Below are 24,019 nucleotides of genomic sequence, written 5' to 3'. Positions count from 1 at the left end.
GAGGAAGCTACATTTATTTCAATATAAACTGAATAATGTCAGCTGGCAATTAAGCTTGTTAAATTCTCTTCCATATGCTTAGTGCAAATCCAGCTGAAGTGAGATTTGATGATTTGGAGATAGGGTCCACATGAAACAGTGATATGTATATGATGCTTTCCTTACTTTCTGGTCAGAAGCAGGTGTTACATGCTTTCTCTGTTATATAAAAGAGCAGAAACAGAACTTGGGAATGTGCACATGGTAGGGACTTTAACTAAGGAAGTGCCATAGCTTGTTCAGCCCGTTTGCCATCCGTCTGAGAGAATGGAAAAATTATGATTATTATTTTAAGTTTTTTCACTGTATCCGAGGATTAATAAAAACTCCGGTGATTTCATGTTGTAAGTGACTATTCTAGTTTTGGCCAGACATTTTACTGTTGCAGTGAGGATTTGACTTTACACATTCACTTAAGGAGAGAATGTGGTTTACAATTTAGTGGGTCAAAGAATGTGAGGAGTCAGAATTTACAGACCAGTGGATGAATAAATCGTTTCTGCTCATCAGAAACTTTTAGGCAAGAAAAACCTGCATCTATAGAGTAGCAATCAATGGACCAATGAACCGAGTGAATATCTAGGTGTTCCTGCTCCAGCAGGGGGATTGAACTAGACGATCTTTCGAGGGCCCTTCCAATCCCTAGCATTCTATGATTCTATTATTCTATGGTTCTATGTATTGAATGAAGTTCTGCAGATGCCTGTGTCACTTCTGGTATAATCCAGTAATGTTAATAATGATGTGGATTACACAATGGAGAATATTTTTATTAAATGTGATCATGACATAAGGGTAGGAAAGACTGCAGATATGCTGGAGAGCAGGACTACCAATCAAAATCCTCTTAAGAATCACTTAAAATGGGCCAAAGAATGTAAAGTGCTATTAAATATAGACAATAGCAGGCAGGATGAATCCATTGTGAAATTATAGTTTGGAAAGCAGCTGGCTCTGCAGCAAATTGTTTGCAAAAAATGAGTGGCTTTGGTGGGTTACAAACTGAATAAGAAGCAAAGTGGTACTTCTGTTAAAAAACCAAATATCATACGGGGTTGCACGAACAGGAATATAATCCATGAAATGTGAAATAATCATTCTCCTTTGCTCAGTGTTGGTAAGACTGGTGCTGTAGAGCTGTTATACACTCACCACTTCAAGAAAGATGTGCCAGAATCCAGAGGAGACCAGTGGAAATTATCAGAGGTTTAGGAAATACACCCTACCAAGGAAAATTGAATTATTATTTGAATAAATACAGCCTACTTACAAAGTGGAAATAATTATTATGTTCCATATCCTTGGTGGATTGCACAAGAAGTAAGTGGTTTAAAGTATGACAGGTAAGATTCAGACTAGACATCAGGAAAAAAAATATTTTAGCAATAAGTACAGTGGGGATTTCTTCAGGCACCTTTGATAAACATCAGTTTAAATGACACAAGAATAATTGAACTTTGCCTTGGATGCTTGGAATTAATCAAGAGACTTTGGTCTTTCCAGCCTAATTTACTGATGATTCAGTGGTGTACCAGAGACATACACATAAAATTCAGGAGAAAAAGATAGGAAAGAGAAGGGTTTGGTTGGGAGTAAGGAATTCTTGAAGGCCAGTTTGAAGGGAAAATTAACAAAAACGAGAGGTTGGGAGTTTACAGGGAGTGAAACTATTGAAAGTCACACATGCATCCTGAACCATGGAACTGACTTCTCTTATGTTGCTCCATCTTGATCTAGAAATGGGTGTATTTCCTTCATCCTTCAGTAATTTCAGAGCCAATCTGAAATTCCTTACATGTGGAAGGGCTTCTTAGCAGAAAAGAGGTTTTTCCTTTGCAGGGCTGAAAAAGTAAAACCTCAGCTGTCTGGGAATTCCGGTGGTGGAACGCAAATAATGTGCGGAAATGTGCCTTTTACACAGAAGACTTCTTGTGTTATTTGGGAAAAGATGTTAAAGCTTTGGTATCAGAATGTGTTGTAACATGCTTAAAATGAGATGTTATGGGAGGTTTATACAGAAGTATAAACATAAAAATGTTGATGTTGAATGACTGGAATACGGTAACTATGTTTTGGGATGTAGTACATTAAACAAAGGTGTAGATGAGATGACTTTGGTTACAAAAAGTAATGTTTTGGGGCAGGCTTTGCGGCACTTTCCCCAGGCCCCATCTTGGATGCCAGGCCTGCTGACCTAAACTAGTGCAGATTTTGCATCACAAAAGTGCTTCTTTAACAAAAAAGTGTTAACTTTTGTCTCCTTATTTCTGTCTGCGTATGAAATCTGCTCAGCATGTCACTGTGAATAGTTAGGAATAAACCTGTCCAGAGGAGCAGATCTGCCAGCTAAGTAGACCCAGACAAGAGCTGTGGTTGTGCAGCTGTTGGTGGTGATGCTGCAGATGTCAGTGTGGCTCAGGGGTCCCCCTTGGCCACCCCTCTTGTCCCCCAGTTGTCCCCCATCATGGTCCTGCTGGCTGCTGCCAGCCACGACAGGACAAGCCAGGGGCAGGTCTCCTGCTTGCTGCTCCCTCATAACTGAGGCAATATCTGTCACATTAATATCTCAGTCTATAACCTATGGATGTCACCTGCACAAAAGCAGCAGTTTATTTTAATACAGCTACTAATGGACTGTTTGCAGCGGGCTGCAAAGCCCTGTGGAGCAGCCCTCACTTGATCAAGAGCCGCTGAAGTCTCTCAGAGGCTTTGCACTTAGGAGGGAGCTGGGCATACTTCTCTGAGGTGTTTTTCTACTCTGTAGTTTCACTGTGTCTGGGATATCTATTCCGCTACAACTTGTGCTGTAACCAGTGGCATTGCTGTGAGATAATAAGAGCAAAACTGAGGTAAGCAGGAGCTTAATGTAATATTTTTTTTAATGTTCACAGACAAATGTATGCTGATACTCTTTATATTTTTTTTTCCCCTTCTCTTCAGGACTTCTGATTTAAGTAACTAATCATCATGTCTGACCCTGTTATTCTCCGTAACGTCAAGAGGTTGGGAGAGGATAACTCTGCTTTTGACTTGGATAGCAAATGTAAGAAATTTATTCTTCTGTCAGCTCCTTATATTATAGAGCATGTAAAATAGGCAGTGGGTGGACTAAGTGGAGCAAATAGTGTACATAATACAAAGCAGATAGTCTGTGGAATAAATATCGAGTTGTGTGGTACCTGCTGTTTTGGGTACGCTGCCTGCAAAACAACTTTTCTGTAAAAACTGCGTATAACAATTCCTACTGATGGACAATCTTCACTTAGCAACCTAAAAGTTCCACAGTATATAGCCAGGTTTTTATAGTGAGCACTTTGCTGTACAAGTAAAGGGCCTTTACTGGGGGTGGGGGGAAAAGTTCTGTCTTCCATAGTTCCTACAGCTGCTTTTCTTTTAATTCAGCAGACGTATTGTTAGAACAATCAAGCTGGATAGTGGTTAAGACTCTGCAGTTTTATTAATATTTCACTTGAAATATTTTATGACAGATTACTTCCAGAAAACTGGAGGCTCATGTTGAAAGACAGTTCTTCTCTCATGGAACTAGTTTTCACCAACAAAAAGAAATCAAACCATACTAGACCCAAGTTACAGTGATTTTTTTCCCCATGCCTAGACAACAGCTCAGATTTAAGGCAGTCAAGCCTCAGCCTCTTTTGTTCCATGGGAACCTCACATCTACCTTCTATTAAAATTTGTGGCATGCACCAGAATTCTTCACATAACCATGAATATAATGAAATTTCAGACAATAATCAAACTTTTTCAAGACCTTATGACAGATTTTTAATAAGACACCCCTCTTCAAACCTCTTTCCCTGCCATATAGCAGCACAGTGTCCCAACTGTAACTTGATCTGTGGTGTCGTTATTTTTAACCTTAGTAGTTGCTGACTGATGCTAAGTCTGTATTTCAAATCTAGTATCATTCATTGTTTGGGTTTGGGATTTCCTTCCAATCTTTATCTGTAATAGGATGTCTCATAGGACTGTGGGCATAACTGTGGAGTCTGAACACATTTGGAGTATTCAGTCTGAGCTTGGAGTAAGCCTTGATTGTGGTTATTTTTGTAGAGATTGACTGATACCTGCAAACATAAAAGCAGCTGTTCCATTAGAAGACAGTACATGTGCATTTTTTGCTCTGACCTTAGAAACTGAACAAGAGCTTCATGTGCAGAAGGTGTATGTTCCCACCTTCTGTCTCTCTGTGTTAACCAGACAATTCATTTGATTGTAACCATCCTCACCAAATCTCTTTCACTTTGCTGGGATTATTCTCCTAGACTAGATAATCTCCTGTTCAACAGATTCAAAGGTCTGTTTTTGTTAGGAACCTTAAATCTGTTGTTATAGCTCATAAGAAGATAGCATAGGAAATTATTCTCTGAATAGCTTGAATGTGTTCTTAAAATCAAAGCTGGCATGCTACATTCTGCAGCTGATTTTGAAGTCTGCAACACAGCAGCAGCAACCTCAGCTCCATGACTGTGAAAGGAACCAGTGTGAATGTTTCCTGAAAGTTTGCTCTCAACCCAGTACATGGCTGCCCCAGCACACTGCCCTGCATCCTGCTGGAATGAGCAGCCATCTGCGTGCTGAAGCAGTACTGACGTCCCCCCTCCCCCAAATGTATTTTGTTTTGCTTTTAAAATTTCTCATCTAAGGGCAGTTTCAATGTATGAGGCATTGTGGGCTCTAATATTGCTGGAGAGAGAGGAGGAATGACATGAAAAAGGAGTGAATAGGTAAAGGGGTATGGTCCTACTTCTGGGACAGAAAACTGTTCATCTTTTCTAGCCCCTTACTTAGAACTCCAAGACTGCCCAGATTTATCTAGATGGTTTAGGGGGGTTGGATTTATATCTGTTAATTTATCTTACACACTTGCCACTTCTCATGGGATTTTGGCAAAAGACTTTCTTTTGGAACCAAAGCTATTCCTCTTTTCACAGTTGCTTTGGTTTTGTTTTTTGGTGGGTTTTTTTTTTTTTTTTTGTCTGTCAAGTGCGTTTGCCTCTGGTTCCTCAGTTTCCTTGGAAATGCACTGTGTTTTCCATCTAATGTAATGAACAGTTAGTTTGAACTGCTAGAGCACCTTTACCAAAGCAAATCTCACTGCTTTAAAACCTTACTGGCATTCTGATGATTGATTTCTTCTGCTCCGTAATCTCCAGTGAGGTTTGTTCCATTAACCACCTTTTGTACATATTAATAAGAATTAACCCTCTGTGGTTTAGCTCTTGAAGGCCACGTGTAGTAAAGAGACAGCTTTAGCTGGGAGCCTTTTGAGTATGATTTTTCATCATTTGAATCAAGTAACACATTTCTTCAGGCTTAACTTTTACTGTGTTCTCACAATACCAGGAAAAACTCAAATTCTTGGCAATGTTTGTCAGCTTTTCCTTGATTTTGTGCTTTCTGTAAAATTTCTTTCTTAAATGGCTTAATTCCTCTTTCAAAATTTTTTGAGCATTCAAAGTTTACTATAGCTTTTTTCTTCAGGGTTAATAAATTCTTTAATCTCCCCTACATTCTTTTATTTTCTATAAAATGTGCCCTGTTTTTTCTACTTTTTCAATTGTAGCAGTACCTGTTTCTTTCAAAATAAGTATAGGTACCATCATTCCAAATTCTCCTCCTACTTAAAAACTTCTGACCCACAAGAGCTGGACTGCAGTTCCTCGCACTCTTGCATAGCATTGATATACTCCTTTCCCTCTTCAACTTTGGAGAATGCTTATTTTGCTCTGTAAACCTAAACTGGCATGACTCAGAAAGCTATTTCACCAGACTCTCTTGTTCCTCGCATTTTGCTTTCAGCAGCCAATTCATGAGTTGACTTTTGGCAAACGTCCTGAATAATGTATTTAGTAAAAACTATTTGTTCATCTGGAGGACTGAAAACTTGAGACTACTTCATCAGGAGAAAACAGGCATAAATTGATAAAAACTTACCAAGGAATTTTTGGACCCATGTCAGTTCATGTCCCTGGCTAGATGTATCAGTGGGAATAAGATGCTTATAACTCAGGAATGATCAGGTCCCATGGGGTTCTAGTGTTTATGTTTCACATGTCTACAGAGGTTATGTACTTGGACAATAATTATTAACTAGACTGTGCATTTATTTTCCCTGACAGGTAACAGCTTCAAGAAATCAGAGTAAGTCATGTACACAAACAGAACAATCAATATTTCTTGGAATATTCAAATAAGTTAATGTAATCAGATCAAATGGATGCATTTATAGAATACATGGTATTTCATGAAAAGCTGTTCTCTAGGACTTGAACTGGCTTACTTGATAAAACAGACAGAGGTAGACCAAAAGAGTCTTAGAAACCTTTAAAAACATAGAGTAATGGCAGCAAAATATTGTCTTTCTTCTGAAAATATTTTTGATACTCGAATTTATCTTTCTTCAGTTTTTGAGTTTGAGAAATGAGGTTTTCAGGAATTTTAACTGATCCTGATTAACTTCTCTAAAAGCTTAGGTGTGAGACTAAAATAAAAAGAATTATCACACTTTATTTGAGCTCAGATATTAAGATTTATATGTACAATTCTAGACACTTAAAAGCTGAAATGATATAGAGACCTTGACCTTCAGCTATAATCTGAGATTTGAATGGGGTTAAGAGCCGTCCTGTTCCTAGATCTTGAGACCGGACAACCTTATGGGTGCTGTAATTCATGACAGCTCTTTCTGACAGTGTACACAGTCTAAGAACTACTCCTAGACTAAGGAAGCAAGAGCGTATCTTAATTTTTGTTTTGTCAGGTTGCCCATCTCAGAGAGCACCAGCCCAGTGTTCAAGGTCTACCATGGTCCTCACACGTTGGACTTTCATGTGTAACACATATATGGTCCTACCTACTACACAGGCTGTCTAGGATCTGGTTTCTGAAAACTGTTCATGACAAATATAGCTTGAATTCATTTATTTCATTAAAAAAAAACCCTAATTGAAAATCCTTACTTATTGATCACTGAATGTATGCAGCTGATGATTACTTGCTATAACACGCATCTCATCCATAATGGTACGAATAGTCCTTTAGATTTTAACTGATCATACAGAATAGCAACACATAGTGTGAGCACTGAAAGAAACCCGTATGGTAGGGTGAGAAATTCTACTGCTACTATGGACAGATGAACATACAGACAATAAAGAGGGAATGGGAACAGGACCTTTCTCTGTCTTAAAGAAAGGACAAGCAAACAATTTGGTTGATAGTTTTTTCCCTGACCTCAGAGAACCCACAATCTACATTACAGCAACATTGTTTTGAGGAGCTGTTTATGAAACAAAGCATAAGCGTCCAGATCATTTTAACCTAACCTCTGTTCTAGTCACTGTCTAAAATTTAAAATCACTGTTTCCAACAAAGTCTGAAAGAAACAGCTTATCTCTTAAAATTCTGGGCAAAATATCTCAAATAAAATGTAATTTCAGAAAAGGAACCAAGAAAAAAAAAATAATGTAAAATCTTATCCTTTTCGCTAGGAATTTCCATACATATGAGGAACCTCTTACAGAGAAGAAAAGTGAAAAGTGAGTGAAGTCCAATTCAGAGTACTATGTTTGCATATAGAAGAAAATATGTACTAAAATACAAGTTTATAATTTTATGTTTTCTGTTCTTGAAGGTCATCAGACAAGAAAGAAAACAGCATTCGTGTTGGCTTCTTTCAGCTGGTAATGAAAGCAATGGCCATAAATAATTTATGTGCAGTGTGCTGCAGAATAAGTGGCGATAATCTATGTGGTTGTTCTGGGGAATAGCTGTGACTAAGCCAAACTTTTAAGGATTAAACCATTTGGCATGAAATCCTGCCATTAAAGTCAATAGGAATTTAATAGAAACCTTTGTCATTATGTCACCTTGGTATTGATTATTGATATTTGCATCTATTAAACACATTATATCGAACCTACATGTAGATATGGGGAAAAGTGTGAAGATGTACAGCAGGGATCTACATGACCTTGGTTCATTCTTATTTCTGCCCAAAATTTGTTGTGTGATATTTAGCAGATAATTTAGATCCCTCGTAATTGCTCCATGGGTATTAGAAGATTTGGTAACTACAGGAGCTTGGGAATGCAGAATACTGTATGGTATATCTCGCTTTTGATGGTTCTTGGAATCCCATAGAATGCATCTAAATTTTAAAATTAATGTAGCAGGGAGATGTCCAACCCAGCAGCATGCTGCTAAGAGGTTGTATTATTTCTATTTTGCATATAGTCCAGGCAGTTAGCCTGTAATGTGTTCAGAGTAAGATGGTGGTACTGGGCTAGTCCAGTTACATCCATGTGGCTTGTCCTACTCTACCTGGCTAAGTATCTCAGCTTTTAGTTGGGTGGAGAGAACCATCTGTCCACACAGAGGGCTATGTCTGTCAAGCAGAGGGGTTTGAATTCTGTAGCCTGTTATGCACAGATGTTTAATTTCTAAAGTGTAATTTGTAAACAGTGTGTTTGCATCAGATGTGCTGAGATTAGATCTCACATATCTGTGTATTTTCTGTGGTTTTTTTGTTTTGTTTTTACTCAAGGGAATTTCTAGAGTTCTTATGAGCAAGGTTTGCAAAACTATGATAGTGCTATACTTTTCTTCTGATGTTGTTTGTAGAAAGACCTTTTATTTCTCTTTTCTGATTACAAACTTTTTTTCCCCCTTTCTCTCGTCTGCCATAGTGTCCCTTTTACATATGTGCTTAAAATCCTCACCCTTATTTCTCTTAGACACATTATAGCACCTACAGAACCTGGACAGGTTCTTCAGCAGGCTATGATTCCTCTTTACACTCCTATTTCAAAATATACAACATTTGATACTGATATTCTATATGGACAGTTTGAGCTATATATTTACGCATTACTTCAGCCTGGAATCACACTTCACACAATCACAACAAAGGTAGCTGAAGTCGCTGTATCTTAGCTGAGTCTTCAGCTGCACGTGTGAATGCTCTTAGCCCATGGCAAATGTGAGGTAATAGGACTTTTTCAGTCTCTTTTTTTACTGCATACTGTATCATATTTCTGTACATTTCTCACAGATTAAAAGCCAATGCACAATTGCCTGGCTCAGCCAACATGTGTTCGAGTATTAACCATGAGAACTTGCTCTGGGACATTTTGTGGGATTTCTGCCACCACACCCCAGACTTGAGAAATTGGCTAACTCTATTCAGAGGCTCCGCATAATGCCCTGAGGACTTTTCCTCCCTTTCCTTTCCCTCTGTCCTCATAGGAAATCTGCAAAGCAGACTATATGTATGAATTATAATTACTATTCTTAATCTTTTAGCTAGTTTCTGGAATGATGATAATGTGGAGTGATATTGAGCTATTAATGTTATATAATATATTCATTCAAATGGTCAAATTCTGCTGTCATCTAAAAGGGAGCTCACAATAATTTATGAGGCTGTAATCACAGGTGCAATTGCATTAGATTGGAGAGAAAGATTTGTCTTCTCTCTATATTGAAGATAATTCTGAAATTTAAAGAGAATGGTTTTGTATCGGATTAATGATTTATCAGTATATAACCAGCATGAAGACTGCCTCTCAGCAGAGACCATCTTTTTTTCCTGTCTCTTTAGTTTCGATTTTCTTCATCTATGGAAATTTTAATGATGGTTGTTGGTAGTTTCTGTGCTATTGTTCATGGAGCAGCCCAGCCAGCTGTGTTGCTTGTGCTTGGTGCAATGGCAGACACGTTTATTGAATACGACATTGAAATGCAAGAGCTTAAAGACCCAGGCAAGATGTGTGTAAATAACACCATAGTGTGGATTAATGGTACTATCCATCAGAATGAAAAGAATGCCACAGTAAGATGTGGGTAAGTAGTAGATGTATTTGTTTCTTTTCCTATTATTGTGGCTTGCCAGAGAATGCATTGCTAGTGAAGGTCCACGTCAGCCTTTAAACCTTACCTTTTCAATCCATACGGCAGAAAAGGGGCATGGTTCTTGTTACAGAGTCCCGTTTCTGAGCTGGAGATCTTATCTTGAGGGAAAGAGGGTCATCTTGGGTTTTGGTGTTTCACCTATCAATGTCAGTGAGGATGTTCTTTGATGATGATTCTTGTGATAACAGATGTATCTGCTACACATCTGAGTTCATGAGTCTGTTGTCTTGATAACACTGTAGGTAAGAATGATTTCTGGTCATTTTGGCTAGGACTTAGGTACCTACAGGTGCCTGCTGACTTTCAGGCTAAACTTTGGCCATTGAAGAGGAATGAGTGCTTCTAGGATGCAATTCATCTTTGCTTATGGGAGACGTCTAAGTCGGGTCAGATGAACTGCCCTATAAGAGTGCCTGTTCCTTTCCATTAACTATAATAAATGAAGTCTACATGATTCATTCAGATACAGATATCTGTCAAAACCAAATTTGAACAGGTAACCTTTACTAAGGCTCGTTTTTCAGTGCATCATTCCAAGAGTTTTCTAATCTCTGAGTGACATTTAATTAGATATTTAATTAGAATTAGAAGTTACTTGTCTAAAGGTCTCTGAAATTCAGAGCACATGAGAACTAGATGTAGGTGACTGGGACCAAATTACTTGCTCCAGTCTGTCCAAGCCAGCCTGCTGAGATGGGGCTGGCAGATAGATAGAATACAGAATTCACTGCAGACCTGTGTTCCTCTGAAGCAGCAACAGTGCATCAGGCAGGATAAATTAAGGCATTAAAAGTAGTACTGGATATTTCTGTCAGGCACCTGAGCTGTGTCCATGATTGTTTTTTGCAACAGATCGGGTCAGGTGCATAGTGTTCCCTTTTGGCTTAAAATTTCAGTCTACCAAATTCTGGGTAAACAGAATAAAATTTGCTGTCTGCAGGATGTTTTTTGAAAGTTCTCTGAAAGCATAAATGATAACCTGAAATGCCTATTTCAAAGTAATCTAAATGCAATAGCATCAACTCAATGGCCTTAACTGATGTTAGGAGTAATACTCCTACTTGAGCTAAAAGAACTGATGATTTCAGATTAGCAAGCTTATGGTACAAAGTAATACTTGAATTGACTTAGGCAGCTGTCATTTCTCATTGTAAATTATTGTTTAAATCTGAGTGTTACTAATTGCTATAATTGCATAAAGCAAGCTAATTCAACATCTAATGAAAACTTGCTGGGCAACTCTGCCTTGAAACACCCTCTCACCTGTGCTGTTTCGGAGCACGCAGCCTGGTGGGGTTTCTCAGGGGCTGCAGGGATGCTCCGGGATGCAGAGCGTTTCTGGTACCTGCCAGCACCCTGCCCCGGCGCAACAGGCATGGCAGGCAAACCAACTGCTGCCAGCAACAGCCTCAGGAGTGGGAAACAATGCCTCTATTACCAAAACAAGCTGACTTGCCAGATGACATGACTAAATTGAAGAAATACCAGATTAGAAATCTACAAGGAATTAGAAACAATATTGCTAACTCTTTTTTTTTATTTATTTTTTTTCAGGCTCTTGGACATTGAACAAGAAATGACAAAGTTTGCAGGTTACTATGCAGGAATTGGTTGTGCCATACTTGTGTTAGGATACCTCCAAGTCAGTATTTTGTTCCCTATTTTGATTTCAAAGTTTAAAACACTAAATAATTAAATGTAAAATAATTATGTTCCTTTTAACTGCTTGTTCAGCTGTCCATTTGAGCAGAGCAGACACTTTCTGTCCTCATTCTACTGGCTGAAATAGACTAGTTCTGGCAATCTGAGAGCTCCTTGGATTTGTGCTTGCATATCTTTGTACATGGACACGTTTTGCCCAGTGAGATGAATGCATGCTACTCCTTTCTCACCAAAAGAAATACTTGCTCAAGTGTGGTTACTATGGAATCGACATGCCCTCCCAAAATAACAACTGAAGGGCTTGCAGATTGCCAGTAGGCATCTCAACTGTGTTGAGGCCTGTGTTCCTATTACAGAGATATTACAGAATACTATTGGTGTAAAACTAGTGTTGGAGAAGAATCACATCCTACATATTCTGTAGTAGTGGTTCATTCCTTCTGACTGAGAGAAGCCACAAGCTTGGATGATTCCTGCATAATCTGCTAAAGAGTCCACTGCTTTTGAAGCTTTTTTTACAATTGCAAAAATCACTTGTCATACTCCTTCCTGAAAACTATCCCAGAGTTTTGCTGAGGTAGAATGGATGTCATTCCTATATTACTTAAAACTGTAGATGGAAAAAAATTTATCTGAATGACATTCATGTAATTCATGTGGCAGAAATAATTCAACTTGCATCTTCTCTCAGCCTATCAGAACTGAGACAAATCCTTGATCGAGAAGCTTTATAAAATGGTTAGATTATTTGAAGATAAAGGGCATAAAACAACTATTGTGTCTGTGTAGCTAGAATATATTTTACCTGAATAGTAAGTTGCTCAATAGCGAAATTGTTCTTTCCCATTTTAACCAAATTGCTTTTTCCCATTTGTTGGAAGTAGAAAGACTTTTTACTGCAATTTATCAGCCACATTATGCTCTTCCCAGATCTGCCTTTGGGTTATGGCTGCAGCTCGTCAGATACAGAAAATCAGGAAAGCTTATTTCAGGAAAGTAATGCGAATGGATATAGGGTGGTTTGACTGTACATCTGTAGGAGAACTGAACACCCGAATTTCTGAGTAAGTAATCTAGAAAAAACATAGGTACTTCCTTCCAAACACAACAGAACGCCAATAACTAGGCATTAGACAAACATTTTCTAATATAAAATACAGCTATGTTTCTGGGAGCAGGGACAGGCTGATTATCTTCCCCCATCTTTGAAATGAGTGCCGTAACTGTTAAGCCACAGCTATTTATCTTTTGTCCTTTGCCCATTAGTAAATGTGGGGGGTTTTTGCTGGGGTTTGGGGTGGGGATTTTTTGCCAGTTTGTCCTTCCCTTCTTCTGTGCCCAGTCCTTTCAGGGTGATCTATAATTTGGCTGCCAGTGCACAGTTCCATGAGGCTGAAGATGTAGGTTTGGACCTTGTCTCACTTCCCAGAAAAGAAAATTACATTAGGGGCACGCTTTGCTTCGGGTGGCTTTAAAAGAAAAGAGCAAGCCTAGCTTAATCTTCTGCTAGAGAAGGTACAAGCATCTACCTTTAGAAAGGGACCCAAGGGACCCACAGAGAAACCTCCTTAATCTGAACAAACAGGAGAAAAGTGGAGTTTAAGGCTTGCTTCTTTTCTTAGTTGTTCCTCTTTACAGGCTGAAGGCAGCTGTGAGGTAAATATGCCAACTCTAGATGGCTCCCTGTTCACAGTCGTGCCTGCATAATACTCGTTAACATCTGCAGAAGATTTTTCTGTAGTTGAAGGGGATTTAATTTGCCTTTACTCACTGCCCAGTGGTATCTTCGAGTTTCTGTGGTGTTCTTTTTATGAAGAATAAATGCCAAGTGTAAGTCACTGTGAACAATTTCTCTGACAAAAAAATAGGATCTGAGCACGTATCTGTCTAATAAATAACAGTTCCCCATTTCTTCAAACAACATTGTTCTGTGCCTACAAAAAGCTTTCTGACTGCAAAAAACATTCTCCAGAAGAAATATAAACATGTTCTTCAACCAAACACTCTTGAATTTTTCAATATGGACTGTAATTTCACTTGATATATCAATAAGCTAACAACTTTGCACTTTAAAACGCAGCAACACTTGCTCCTACTTACTCTGGCAGTTCCCAGTTCTTCTAATGTCAGGAGCGATGTAGTAGCCCAGAGCAGCAGAAGTATAATGACTGTTTTTCTTTAAGATATTTTTTCTGTGTTGGCAATGCGTAATAGAGAACAAATGAACTCTGCAGCTGCCTACAGGTCCGGGTGATGTTAATCACTGCACCACTGTCCCCTATGTGAAAGAGCTGTCAAATTTTCCCACTGCCTCCAGTGATAAAGTAGCCCTCCTCAGTTTTTCCACTCTCATTTAGAGAACAAACTACCTGATAGAGTGGAGAAGGAACAGGGAGATGGTAGAAGATGGAACTAGAAGAGAGTTGCAACCCTCCACCCTTTTCCTTGCCCCTCAGCAGGGTGGTATGGTGCATTCCCAGCGTCCATGATGGGAGGAATGCCATATAAGTTCTACTGCTTTTCCTTTATGGGATAGCTGCATCCAGTTGGGATGTCTCTGCCCCATCCTTTGAATCAGCTGGGACACAGTAGTAAGAACCAGCTAGCGAATATCTTCTGGCAGGACCACTTCCTGGGAAAAGACAATGTGTTCTGTGCAGTATCCATGCATAAAAGCCTTCTGCCATTGCAAAGGCACCAGGTTTTCTCACTGTAGCCCAGGTTTGGAAGGGGTGATGGTAGAAAGAATAGGGGTGAGGCAGAACCCTCTCCAAGGGAAAGCAACTAACCCAAATGTGGCCAAGACCTGCAATACAAACAAAAGATATGCTCACCAATATTCTGGGTTTATTTTTGTTTTGTTTTGTTTTTTCCAGTGATGTTAACAAAATTAATGAGGCTATTGCTGACCAAGTAGCAATCTTTATCCAGCGTTTAACCACCTTTGTGTGTGGATTCCTACTGGGATTTGTCAGTGGCTGGAAACTGACCTTGGTTATCATTGCAGTCAGCCCTCTGCTTGGGCTCGGAACGGCTGTCTATGGTTTGGTAAGTGAATTATGAGCAGTTTGTGTTGAAGTATGAGGAGCTGGGAAGGTCATGCCATAGAGCTGGGAGGCTTGATGGAAGAGAAGGTTATTACATCCCCTTAAAGTCAAGACAGGCAGATCGTGGTCACATCAGCACAGGGGCTGCAGGGAGGCAGGCTTTGCTCCCACTTTGCTTATTCTGATTCCCAGAATAGTATATCCTGCTTCTAAGACTGGAGCATAAGCATACCTTCTACTGGGTCCTGTGGGTGGATATTATGGTTGTTGAGATCAGAACCTGGCCTTACACCTTCTCTCTACTACTACACACCTGGTTGAGAAGGTTACTAGACACTGTACTTGATATCTCTATGTCAATGAGGGGCTTTTAGAGATGAAAAATAGTTGAAAACAACTGCTCAAACTTACCTCAAGCTGTCCCTGCTTCTGGCAGCTGCTGTATACTCTCCTAGTTATTCTCCAACCGTTCTCTAGAAAGTGCCTCTCACTGTGCAAAGGAAGGACAGTGAAGAGCGAAACTGCAGGATCCAATGCCCTCTCACCTCCTCTCCCACACCCATCAGGGCTGGGCAGCTCCTGCTCCTCCTCTGCACTCCCCCACACTTTGCTCTTTGGTTGGGTTCAGCCCTTTGTCAGTCTCACTTTTTTCACATCAAGAACAGGTTGCTATCGTTTTGCTATAAAACCTGTAATATAACTGACTAATTTCTTGTCTTCCTGTGCTCTCCTTTCCACCTTGTACTGGTTGCAAGTGGATGACATGAATAATGACTCATGGTGACGTGGAAAAGCAGAACTCTGGCAGGGAATGAAATAAACCCCCAAATGCCTCTCTCTTTCATTTGCAATGTCTTTCTGAACTCATTCCCCTTCATGCTTATAGTTTTCCCCTTTTCTATTCTTATTCCTCTGTCCCCATCTCTTTCATTTCACACACTCACTGTTAAATGTTTCCTTCTTACAAGCCTTTCCAGCCCAAGTCTTTGTTTTTTACCATCATGAAAAAAGACTCAAGGTCAATCTATCCTGTTTTCCTGTCTCCAAGAGTGGCTAATAGATGCCTGGGGTATGATATTTGAAGAGAGAAAGAAAATAATGACACTTCAGAATTTCTAGTGATATGTAATTCCTAAGTCAATGTGGCATCTTTGTGTGGAATTGTACATGACTACATTTGCTTCCATTAATTTGGGCATTTTTTTGAGCCTAGGTAAGCTTTTGACATCCAGTGTGCTCTGGGCTGCTGTGTAGTGACCTGTTTGCTGCCAGCCCAAGAAACAAAGCACAGTGGTGGGCAACATCTGTTTCCATCCTTCCCCATCAGTACTAATATCTCTTCTTCCTGAAGCTGGGCTCTGCCACGGTGGCTAAAGGGCTGCTTTTGCCACTTAAGCTCACCCTTCGTCCTACCATGCCCAAACCCTCTGTCTGCAGTCTGCTTAAGCCCAGTTAGCAGCAATGAGAGAGGGAAAGCAGTTGTTGTCAGCTGCTTTCTGCCGTTTTAGCTACTTAGCAGAGCTGTTGGCCAAGGGGATAACTGTTCTGCACAACATATGCTACAGAGGTATATGCCATAATACTAGAAGACAAGTCTTCAAGTGTGCAGCATACCTAATAAAAGCCTGCTTGGAGCAGAGGAGGTGACCTTATGCAGAGGAGACAGCGCAGTGTGACAGCCAGCACTACTTACTCCTGTCCTTGTCTGCACCCACAGTTCAGGTGAAACCAGCACTTCTTATGCTTTTGTAGGCTGTGGCAAAACTAACAGGCCGAGAATTAAAGGCTTATGCGAAAGCTGGAGCTGTGGCTGATGAAGTGCTCTCATCCATCAGAACAGTGGCTGCTTTTGGTGGGGAGAAGAAAGAAGTTGAAAGGTTTGTTTGGACAAATTGTAAGGTCTCTGGTTTCTTTTTCCTGTAGCAACATAACTCTGTAATGTACTTCAGAGTCATGGAAATTAATTTCTAAATTCTACAACAACAACCACCTTTGAGAATTGTATCCATGTATGTTACAGAAATTTAGGTTTCAAATAACATTACATACACAAAACCAGTTTCATAATTCAGTTAATCAGTAAAATAAAACATCATCAATGCTGTCTTCAAGTCATTTCCGCTTGTAAGAACATGCTGTCAAATTTCCCCTAAACATTGTCTATTACTTTTGCAGCACATCTGAAAATTTCGGATACTTTCAAGCCAAGTAGGAGATCTAGTTCTAGCAAGATATAATGATGATGACGATGTTAAGCTGCAAATTTCTCTTAAATTTGTGTAAAACATAACGAGGCTGCAGGATATCCTCTGAAACGTTGGCCATATTCTCAAATCCTTTGTCACTCTGCTAAAACGCCAAACCCCATGGTGAGGTGTCTGCAGTGAGTGTGGCTTTTCTTGTACTTATTACACTGGAACATACAAGGATTTAATGATCTGGGAGCATTACTGGTTTCAGCAGTGATCTCTCACTTCACAGTGAGAGGTATCAACCTTACATGGACCTTCTGTTAACTATAGCACAGCCAGTCTTTGAAGACGCCTCATTTTGTTGGTCTTTCCTCAGTTTGAATTTTCTGTCAATTTCATTTCATCCCCTTTTATTTTTCTCTCTTTCTACAGATATGATAAGAATCTGGTGTTTGCTCAGCACTGGGGAATTCGAAAAGGAATAATAATGGGAGCATTCACTGGTTACATGTGGCTTATAATTTTCCTGTGTTATGCATTAGCCTTTTGGTACGGCTCTAAACTTGTCCTTGAAGAAGAAGAGTATTCACCTGGCACTCTTCTGCAGGTACCCATTTTAGTTTGATGCAACTTTTCTGGACTGTTTCTTAAAATGTTAATTCTGGAACACATATTTGTTCTTGTATCTGGTGGCTTTGTGGCAACAAACAGTTTTAAAGATCAATACTCAGTATATGTATGAAAGTATATGACACAATTGGATAAGATTAAAAAACAATTGTTTATTTTAAAGGTTTGGAATGCTGCCTATTGTGATCAGAGAGGCTTCCATTTGAGAGCCTGCTACACAATTGACAGAGGCTTGAAACTAGCTTTCCCATTGTGTGGGTCAGCATGTGGCTTCTGAGATATTGGAACTTACTTTATGATAAGAAACTCTGTTGTGATAAAGAGAAACCTCAGCAAAGAAAGTTTGATAAAATCTAACTTGTCTCAGGAACAGTTTCTGTTACTTTGGATCACAATTTTCTGTTGTTAATTGCCCACCAAGCTCTATAAATGACAAAGAACAGGTAAACATATATGCTGATATAAACACACATGGCTGTGGCTTCTGCAGTTGTATACAAAAAACCATACTAACCTGCATGGCACTCATGCATCCACTTCTGCAAAGTAGATGCTTTAGACACTGATGACCTAAATGCAATAAAACTAACATCTACAGATATTTTGGTTATTTGCTTTAAGCCAGGACTGCCCAAATGGCAGGCTCCAGTCCAGACCCAGAGTAAATTTTTCCTGAACCTTGGTAAGTCCTGGGTGTTCTGATGAGACATCTATTTTTGCTCCTTCTCTCCCTGTTGCATGCTATGAGAACACCCAACCACCAGCAGCATGCAGTACAAAACTCCCTGCTAAATGGAGCTTAGTAAATTACTCCGGGAACATTGTAAAATCAAGTCATTCTGTTCAGGGATGATGTCCCTCACAGGAAATAATTTGCAACTGCTCTTGCCACCAGCAGTTGATACAAGGTGGTGCTTCGAAAAACAAAGTGAGCAATTTCCTTGCCTTGCACATGGTAACCATAGTTCAGTGCCTTCAAATGACAAATGGCAAGCAGGGGGAAACTACCCTGGAGCTGAAAAATTGTAGCTGTCAATGGAGGCATTCTCCCTTATGTTCCTCTTCCTCTCATTTTCCAGTCATTTTTCTTGTACTTCATTTTTTTCTACCATACACTCCTCCTCTGGCAGGGGGAGAGGGAAAGAAGAGGGGTTTTGTAGGTACAAAACATTTAAATATTATTTTCCTGCTCGCTGAAAAACTGTCATGCACCAGCCCTACTGCACTGAGATACACTAAGCATTGCATTTCCTTTTTCTCCTATCAGATGTACAGAATCTGCTTCCTTCTTTCTGTTCATGATGGATTCTGACATGCATATAACCTACTTGCTTTGGGACTCATTCACACAAGAAAATTAGTTTGTAGTAAAGCTGAGTATGAACTTCTGGCATGATCTATACATCACAGTGTTGATGTTTGCAGTGCACAGTATGTTCACAGTAGATTCTTCCACTTTAGCCATGGGGTTGTTATCAGTAAACACCACTAACGGTGCAAGGGAGAACTGAGGCCTGTGAACTTTTATGTCTTTCTCAACAGTAGTATTTCCTTAAACAGCTCGCTCATTTATCCTGACTAGGGCTTGTGTTGTATTCAAAAGGCTAGCTGAGTCCTTGATTGCTTCTTAGCTTGTGGGCTAATTATGCTCATATAGTGAGTCCTTGCAGCTCAGCTGGTGCACAAGAAGTCGTTACGCCACTGTGGTTTGATTTGCCTGTCTAAGCTCTAAAGTGTAATAAAAATGTATTGTCATATTTTGTTAAAATATTTTTCCACTTCTTCAGGTTTTCTTTGGCATTTTAATAGGAGCTTTAAATCTTGGCCAAGCATCTCCCTGTCTGGAAGCCTTTGCCACTGGCCGTGGTGCTGCAGCAAATGTTTTTGAGACAATAGATAAAGTAAGTAATGCATTTCTAAGCTGTGTCACTTTGATGTGGAAAAATGATTTTAAAAGCCCCAAGCAGCAGTAGTTTTATCTGCTGTGTAAATGAGGAAAAATGAGTGCAATTAAAGAAAAATTGACTGTGCAATAGAAAGGTCTAGTGGTGTGCACATCGGCTTAAAGAGGGTGTTGAACAGATGTCTTAAGTGGCCTGTTTACTGAATAATGGAGTTTTATCCCTCCTACTGCTGTATTTTACTCCCATTTCGCCTTATGTACAGTTACCGACAGGCGCTGCCTCCTGGAAAGTGTACAGGCAGGCAGTAACAGTCACCTTGCAGCCAAACTTGCGGCAAGCATCTAGCTCCCAGCCTCCAGGTGGCATCAAAAGATGTGGCTTTATTGGCATTAGTGGCAAAGGTGGATTCTGTCATCTGTCACAGAGCTACCCTGAGTTAAAATGAGACCAAATTAGCATAGGCACTGGTGACACACCAGTCATAAATGTTAAATCACAATATTATCTAGACAGATAGATAGTTGAAATAAGGTTGCATGAGAAAGAGCAACTGGCATTTATTGATGAGCATTCCTTTCTATATCTGTATAAATTTAGTGACTGGCAAAATGCTGCTGATTTCTTAGCAGCACGTAGTATCTCTGGGCATTGACAACCTTTATTGTGCTAAAAGTTGTGTCAACACATTAAAATGTGCTTGTCTTGTACAGAACACATAAGGGTGTATAAAGAATGCTAGAGGGGCTGTGGTGATACTAATGGACCTTTTAGTAACCCTTCAATGTTCTGTAACAAAAATAACACATATGCCTTATAAATGCACTCCCTGAGCTAAAGCTCTAAAATACACTGAAAAAAGAGATAAATGAGGGAAATGTTTTGTAGAGAAAAATTCAAAAAGCACCAAGAGTTGCAACAGTAAGAATTAATCACAAAATTCAAGATAAGGCTGAGCCAGATAACCTTAGGGTATATAAAAAAAAACAAATAAACTAAAGCGAGACTTCATCTGTCTAGAGAAAGGTGACAAAATTAGATCCATCTGCTTGCAGCATTTGTAGATTTGTGATTAGACAGTAAAAGCACAGCCCTGCCCTTGTACAGCTTTTTTTTCTGGCACTAAGCTTATAGCCATGCTGAGGTTCCGATTCACAGGATCAGTGAAACTTTGCTTCATAGCTTAGTATCTGACTTTAAGTAAGACATATTCCTAAAGAGGAAGCAATCTTTTAGCTGTTCTTAACATCTGAGAACATATACATTTCTTGTATTAAAACTCCCTTCAATCTGTTAGACCTGGACAAAAGTTTGTGAGACCCAAAGCACTTCAAGGGAAAACTTCAAATCAGGATTCCAGCTTTTAGGACTGGCTGAACAAGGATGGATGTTTTAAATGCAAAGTGGTGAAGCATGCAGATCTGCAGCAATGAATTGGTGGTTCGGTGCTGTAGGAGAATGTTTACATAGTATGATTTTATTCCTGAGTGACTGGTTAAATTAGCTTAGTCAAAAATGCCTCAGTCAGCTATGCTGGTCCAGCAAAAACTGGCTGAATGGTTGACTCCGGTAATTGCAGGAAGCCTCAAATGAGAAAAGGGTGCATTCGTCTTGCCCATACTACCCACCACTGACAACTCCCCTGTCACTTTGGCTTCAGTTTCATGTCCCTGGGGCAGAGCCTGCTGCTGGCTCAGCACAGCCAAGTGCTGTTCAAACAGAGGTGCCATGGCTTTGTAGGATATTTGGAATATTTATCTACTGCAACAGCATTAGTTGTTTAACAGCAAATAAATAACACAATAAATTCTATCCTAGAAACCTGTCATTGATTGCATGTCAGAAGATGGCTACAAGCTCGATAAAATACGAGGTGAAATTGAATTTCATAATGTAACATTCCATTATCCCTCCAGACCAGATGTAAAGGTAATTATTCATCATTCATTCTGTGAACACAATTACTGTAAACAATCAAAATACCCTGGTCCTGCCAGCAATTTCTAGATTTTCAGTAGAGTTTGTTTTCCAGAATCCCAGATGCTCTGTTTAAAAGTAGATGAAATAATTCTTCTGTTAAAGGGTTCTTCTACTTGCCATTCTGCTTATTTTACCATTCTGACATATCCTTTGCCATACATATTCCTTGCTGCTGAACATAAACTCGTAGTACTTCCAGACAAAATCACCTGCATGCAGCTTTTCTTACAGTCAGTTTTGCACTTGTATCAACATGTGCTAGAATAGGACACAAAGTAATGAGCTGAATGGTGCAGGAGATTTAATAAAACTCTTCCATGACCCTGAGGGTGTGCCATGTGACCCACTAAAATGCTACGAAAAGGTACGGGAGCACTGACTGTATACCCCATTATTTCACTACTACTGTGTTTGAATTAACAAATTTTCCTTGGAAAAGTATATTGTTGGACAAGCAAATGAGTGCTATTTCTTCTAAAGAGAGGAATATGAAGCATCAGATTTTTCTACATAATTTCACTGTTACTTACTTAATATTTATGCTGTAACAGGCATTTATAATACCTGTACAGTGTTCTTTAAAGAGGATTTATTGCCAAGTTCTCCAATGGTGTTAACTTGACTAATTCTTGATGATGAAGAACAGGAAGAAACAAAGATCAAAATCTGCCTGTCCATCATGGAAAACAGTGCTCTGTGTTTATAAGTTGTTCAAACAATGTAAAATATTTGGGTTTCTTTTTCCTCTTCATAATATTTTGCTGAATTTCATGAAATTACTTTGAATCTTCCTTTTAAGATACAGAATATACCTGTTTGGTTGTATGACTGTGAGAGAATTTGAATGGGTAGATGCTGTTTCTTTTTTTTTTTTTTTCCTCTCTAGATTTTGGATAACCTTAGTATGGTTATTAAAGCAGGAGAGACAACAGCTTTTGTTGGAGCTAGTGGAGCTGGAAAAAGTACAACAATACAGCTCATTCAGCGTTTCTATGACCCCACTGATGGCATGGTGAGTGTACCAGCCTAGAATGTGTTTCTCTAGCCTTAGGGACTTGACAGAATGTCATGGTTCCTTCTCCAAGGTGGGAAGGAAGACAGCTAACTTTTATTTTCATTTAATTTATTTTATTTTATTTTATTTTATTTTATTTATTATTTTTCTGAAATACCCTCTTGTACATTTCAGGGGAATGCTGAATAGTCTTATAAAAAATAATTATGTCAAAGAGAAAAACTGTTAGGAGAAAATAAATACTCAGTGCTACTTTGAGTAAAAACTCTACCTATAGATACAATAATTCAGGAGTGACAAATCATTTTCCATTCTGGAAAACACAGTATTCAACATTAAACCCTCCTGGACACATTCCTGTGCAATCTACTCTGGGTGACCCTGCTTTAGCAGGTGGGTTGGACTAGGGGATCTCCAGAGGTCCCTTCCAACCCCAACCGTTCTGTGATTCTGTGATTATCCTATCATATTGCCCTGGTATATGTAATTATCATTTAATAATGAATTGGCTAAGAATATAAATTACATCTACTAACAGCCTCATTCCATTTGCGTGATCCTAGTTGGCACAAAGCACATACATGGTGACTTGTATTTGAATGTATAAAAGACAAAGAACCAATTAATTGTAAACATATAATCATAATTTTGATGGTTACTTTCCACCTGATTTTACTTCTGAGGCCAAAAAAAAAGAGGTATTGAGAAATTAAATCAAAGAGCACAACACCTAGGCCCAAGAATGAGCATACGCTACTGCCACTGCATTGTATTCTTTTATGTCTGAAAGCTGTTTTTTATACTGATCATGCAAACACAGTATCACAGGCCTTTCATTTCCATTATGTCTTTCTTTGTCTCTGAACTGTAAGTGATAATGCCCTGACTTTATTTTTGTCCATGTTTTAATTTGCTTCTGTAGATTACCCTGGATGGCCATGACATTCGTTCCCTCAATATCCAGTGGCTACGCTCACAGATTGGTATTGTTGAGCAAGAGCCAGTGCTGTTTGCCACCACGATTGCAGAGAACATTCGCTATGGTCGGGATGAGGCCACCACGGAAGACATAATCAAAGCAGCCAAACAGGCCAATGCTTACAATTTCATCATGGATTTGCCGCAGGTACGCTGAACCTTGTAAAATGTTTGGCAGAATTTAATTAAAAAAATAGAGAATCCTTTTGTCCCTCACTCCGTGCAGCCATTTGTGCTCAGGTGGAAGGGCAGAAGATTGATACAGATAGTAGGCAGCAACCTTTCCTTTGACTAAAGTTAATTAGGTCTTACTATGTATATGTCACCAAGTTAAAAAACAAACCAAACCAAACCCCCACAAACCAAGAAGAATTAGTTCCTCGGGAATCATATGCACAACATCCAATATCATGGCAATAATCACAGCATGATTTTTAAATATGTATTTTTCATGCTATGGAGATGTGTTTCTGCTCAGGCCAAAAGCAATTCAGAGCCCAGACTGTCACTAACCAGCATATGCTTTTGAGCAGTCTGTACTGATCCTCACAACCTCCTTTCCTTCTACAAGCTCTGTAAGTTACTTGGAGGTTCCCTCTTCCCTGGTGCCTTCCCTCAGGATGACAGGGCTTTGATCAG

The 24,019-nt window shown here is 39.3% G+C and overlaps 1 protein-coding gene across 2 annotated transcripts in view; it reads left to right on the top strand.

Annotated features, from left to right (window-relative positions):
- The window catches only part of ABCB11 (ATP binding cassette subfamily B member 11), a 44,881-nt gene that overhangs the window by 2,568 nt on the left and 18,294 nt on the right, over nucleotides 1-24,019 (top strand). For both annotated transcript variants that reach the window (XM_065840709.2, XM_065840710.2), the window contains 14 exons: nucleotides 2,980-3,082; nucleotides 6,183-6,204; nucleotides 7,554-7,601; nucleotides 7,697-7,745; nucleotides 9,665-9,906; nucleotides 11,530-11,617; nucleotides 12,568-12,701; nucleotides 14,514-14,685; nucleotides 16,437-16,561; nucleotides 17,309-17,483; nucleotides 19,294-19,407; nucleotides 21,226-21,336; nucleotides 22,274-22,399; nucleotides 23,325-23,528. In XM_065840709.2, the coding sequence (XP_065696781.1) occupies nucleotides 3,007-3,082; nucleotides 6,183-6,204; nucleotides 7,554-7,601; nucleotides 7,697-7,745; nucleotides 9,665-9,906; nucleotides 11,530-11,617; nucleotides 12,568-12,701; nucleotides 14,514-14,685; nucleotides 16,437-16,561; nucleotides 17,309-17,483; nucleotides 19,294-19,407; nucleotides 21,226-21,336; nucleotides 22,274-22,399; nucleotides 23,325-23,528 (1,686 nt within the window). In that variant the 5' untranslated portion in view covers nucleotides 2,980-3,006. The remainder of the gene's footprint in view (nucleotides 1-2,979; nucleotides 3,083-6,182; nucleotides 6,205-7,553; nucleotides 7,602-7,696; nucleotides 7,746-9,664; nucleotides 9,907-11,529; nucleotides 11,618-12,567; nucleotides 12,702-14,513; nucleotides 14,686-16,436; nucleotides 16,562-17,308; nucleotides 17,484-19,293; nucleotides 19,408-21,225; nucleotides 21,337-22,273; nucleotides 22,400-23,324; nucleotides 23,529-24,019) is intronic.

This window comes from Patagioenas fasciata, chromosome 7 (genome assembly GCF_037038585.1).
Source record: "Patagioenas fasciata isolate bPatFas1 chromosome 7, bPatFas1.hap1, whole genome shotgun sequence".
Classification (NCBI taxonomy): domain Eukaryota; kingdom Metazoa; phylum Chordata; class Aves; order Columbiformes; family Columbidae; genus Patagioenas; species Patagioenas fasciata.
The sequence above is the reverse complement of the archived record's forward strand: the minus strand, read 5'-3'. Positions and strand labels throughout refer to the sequence as shown.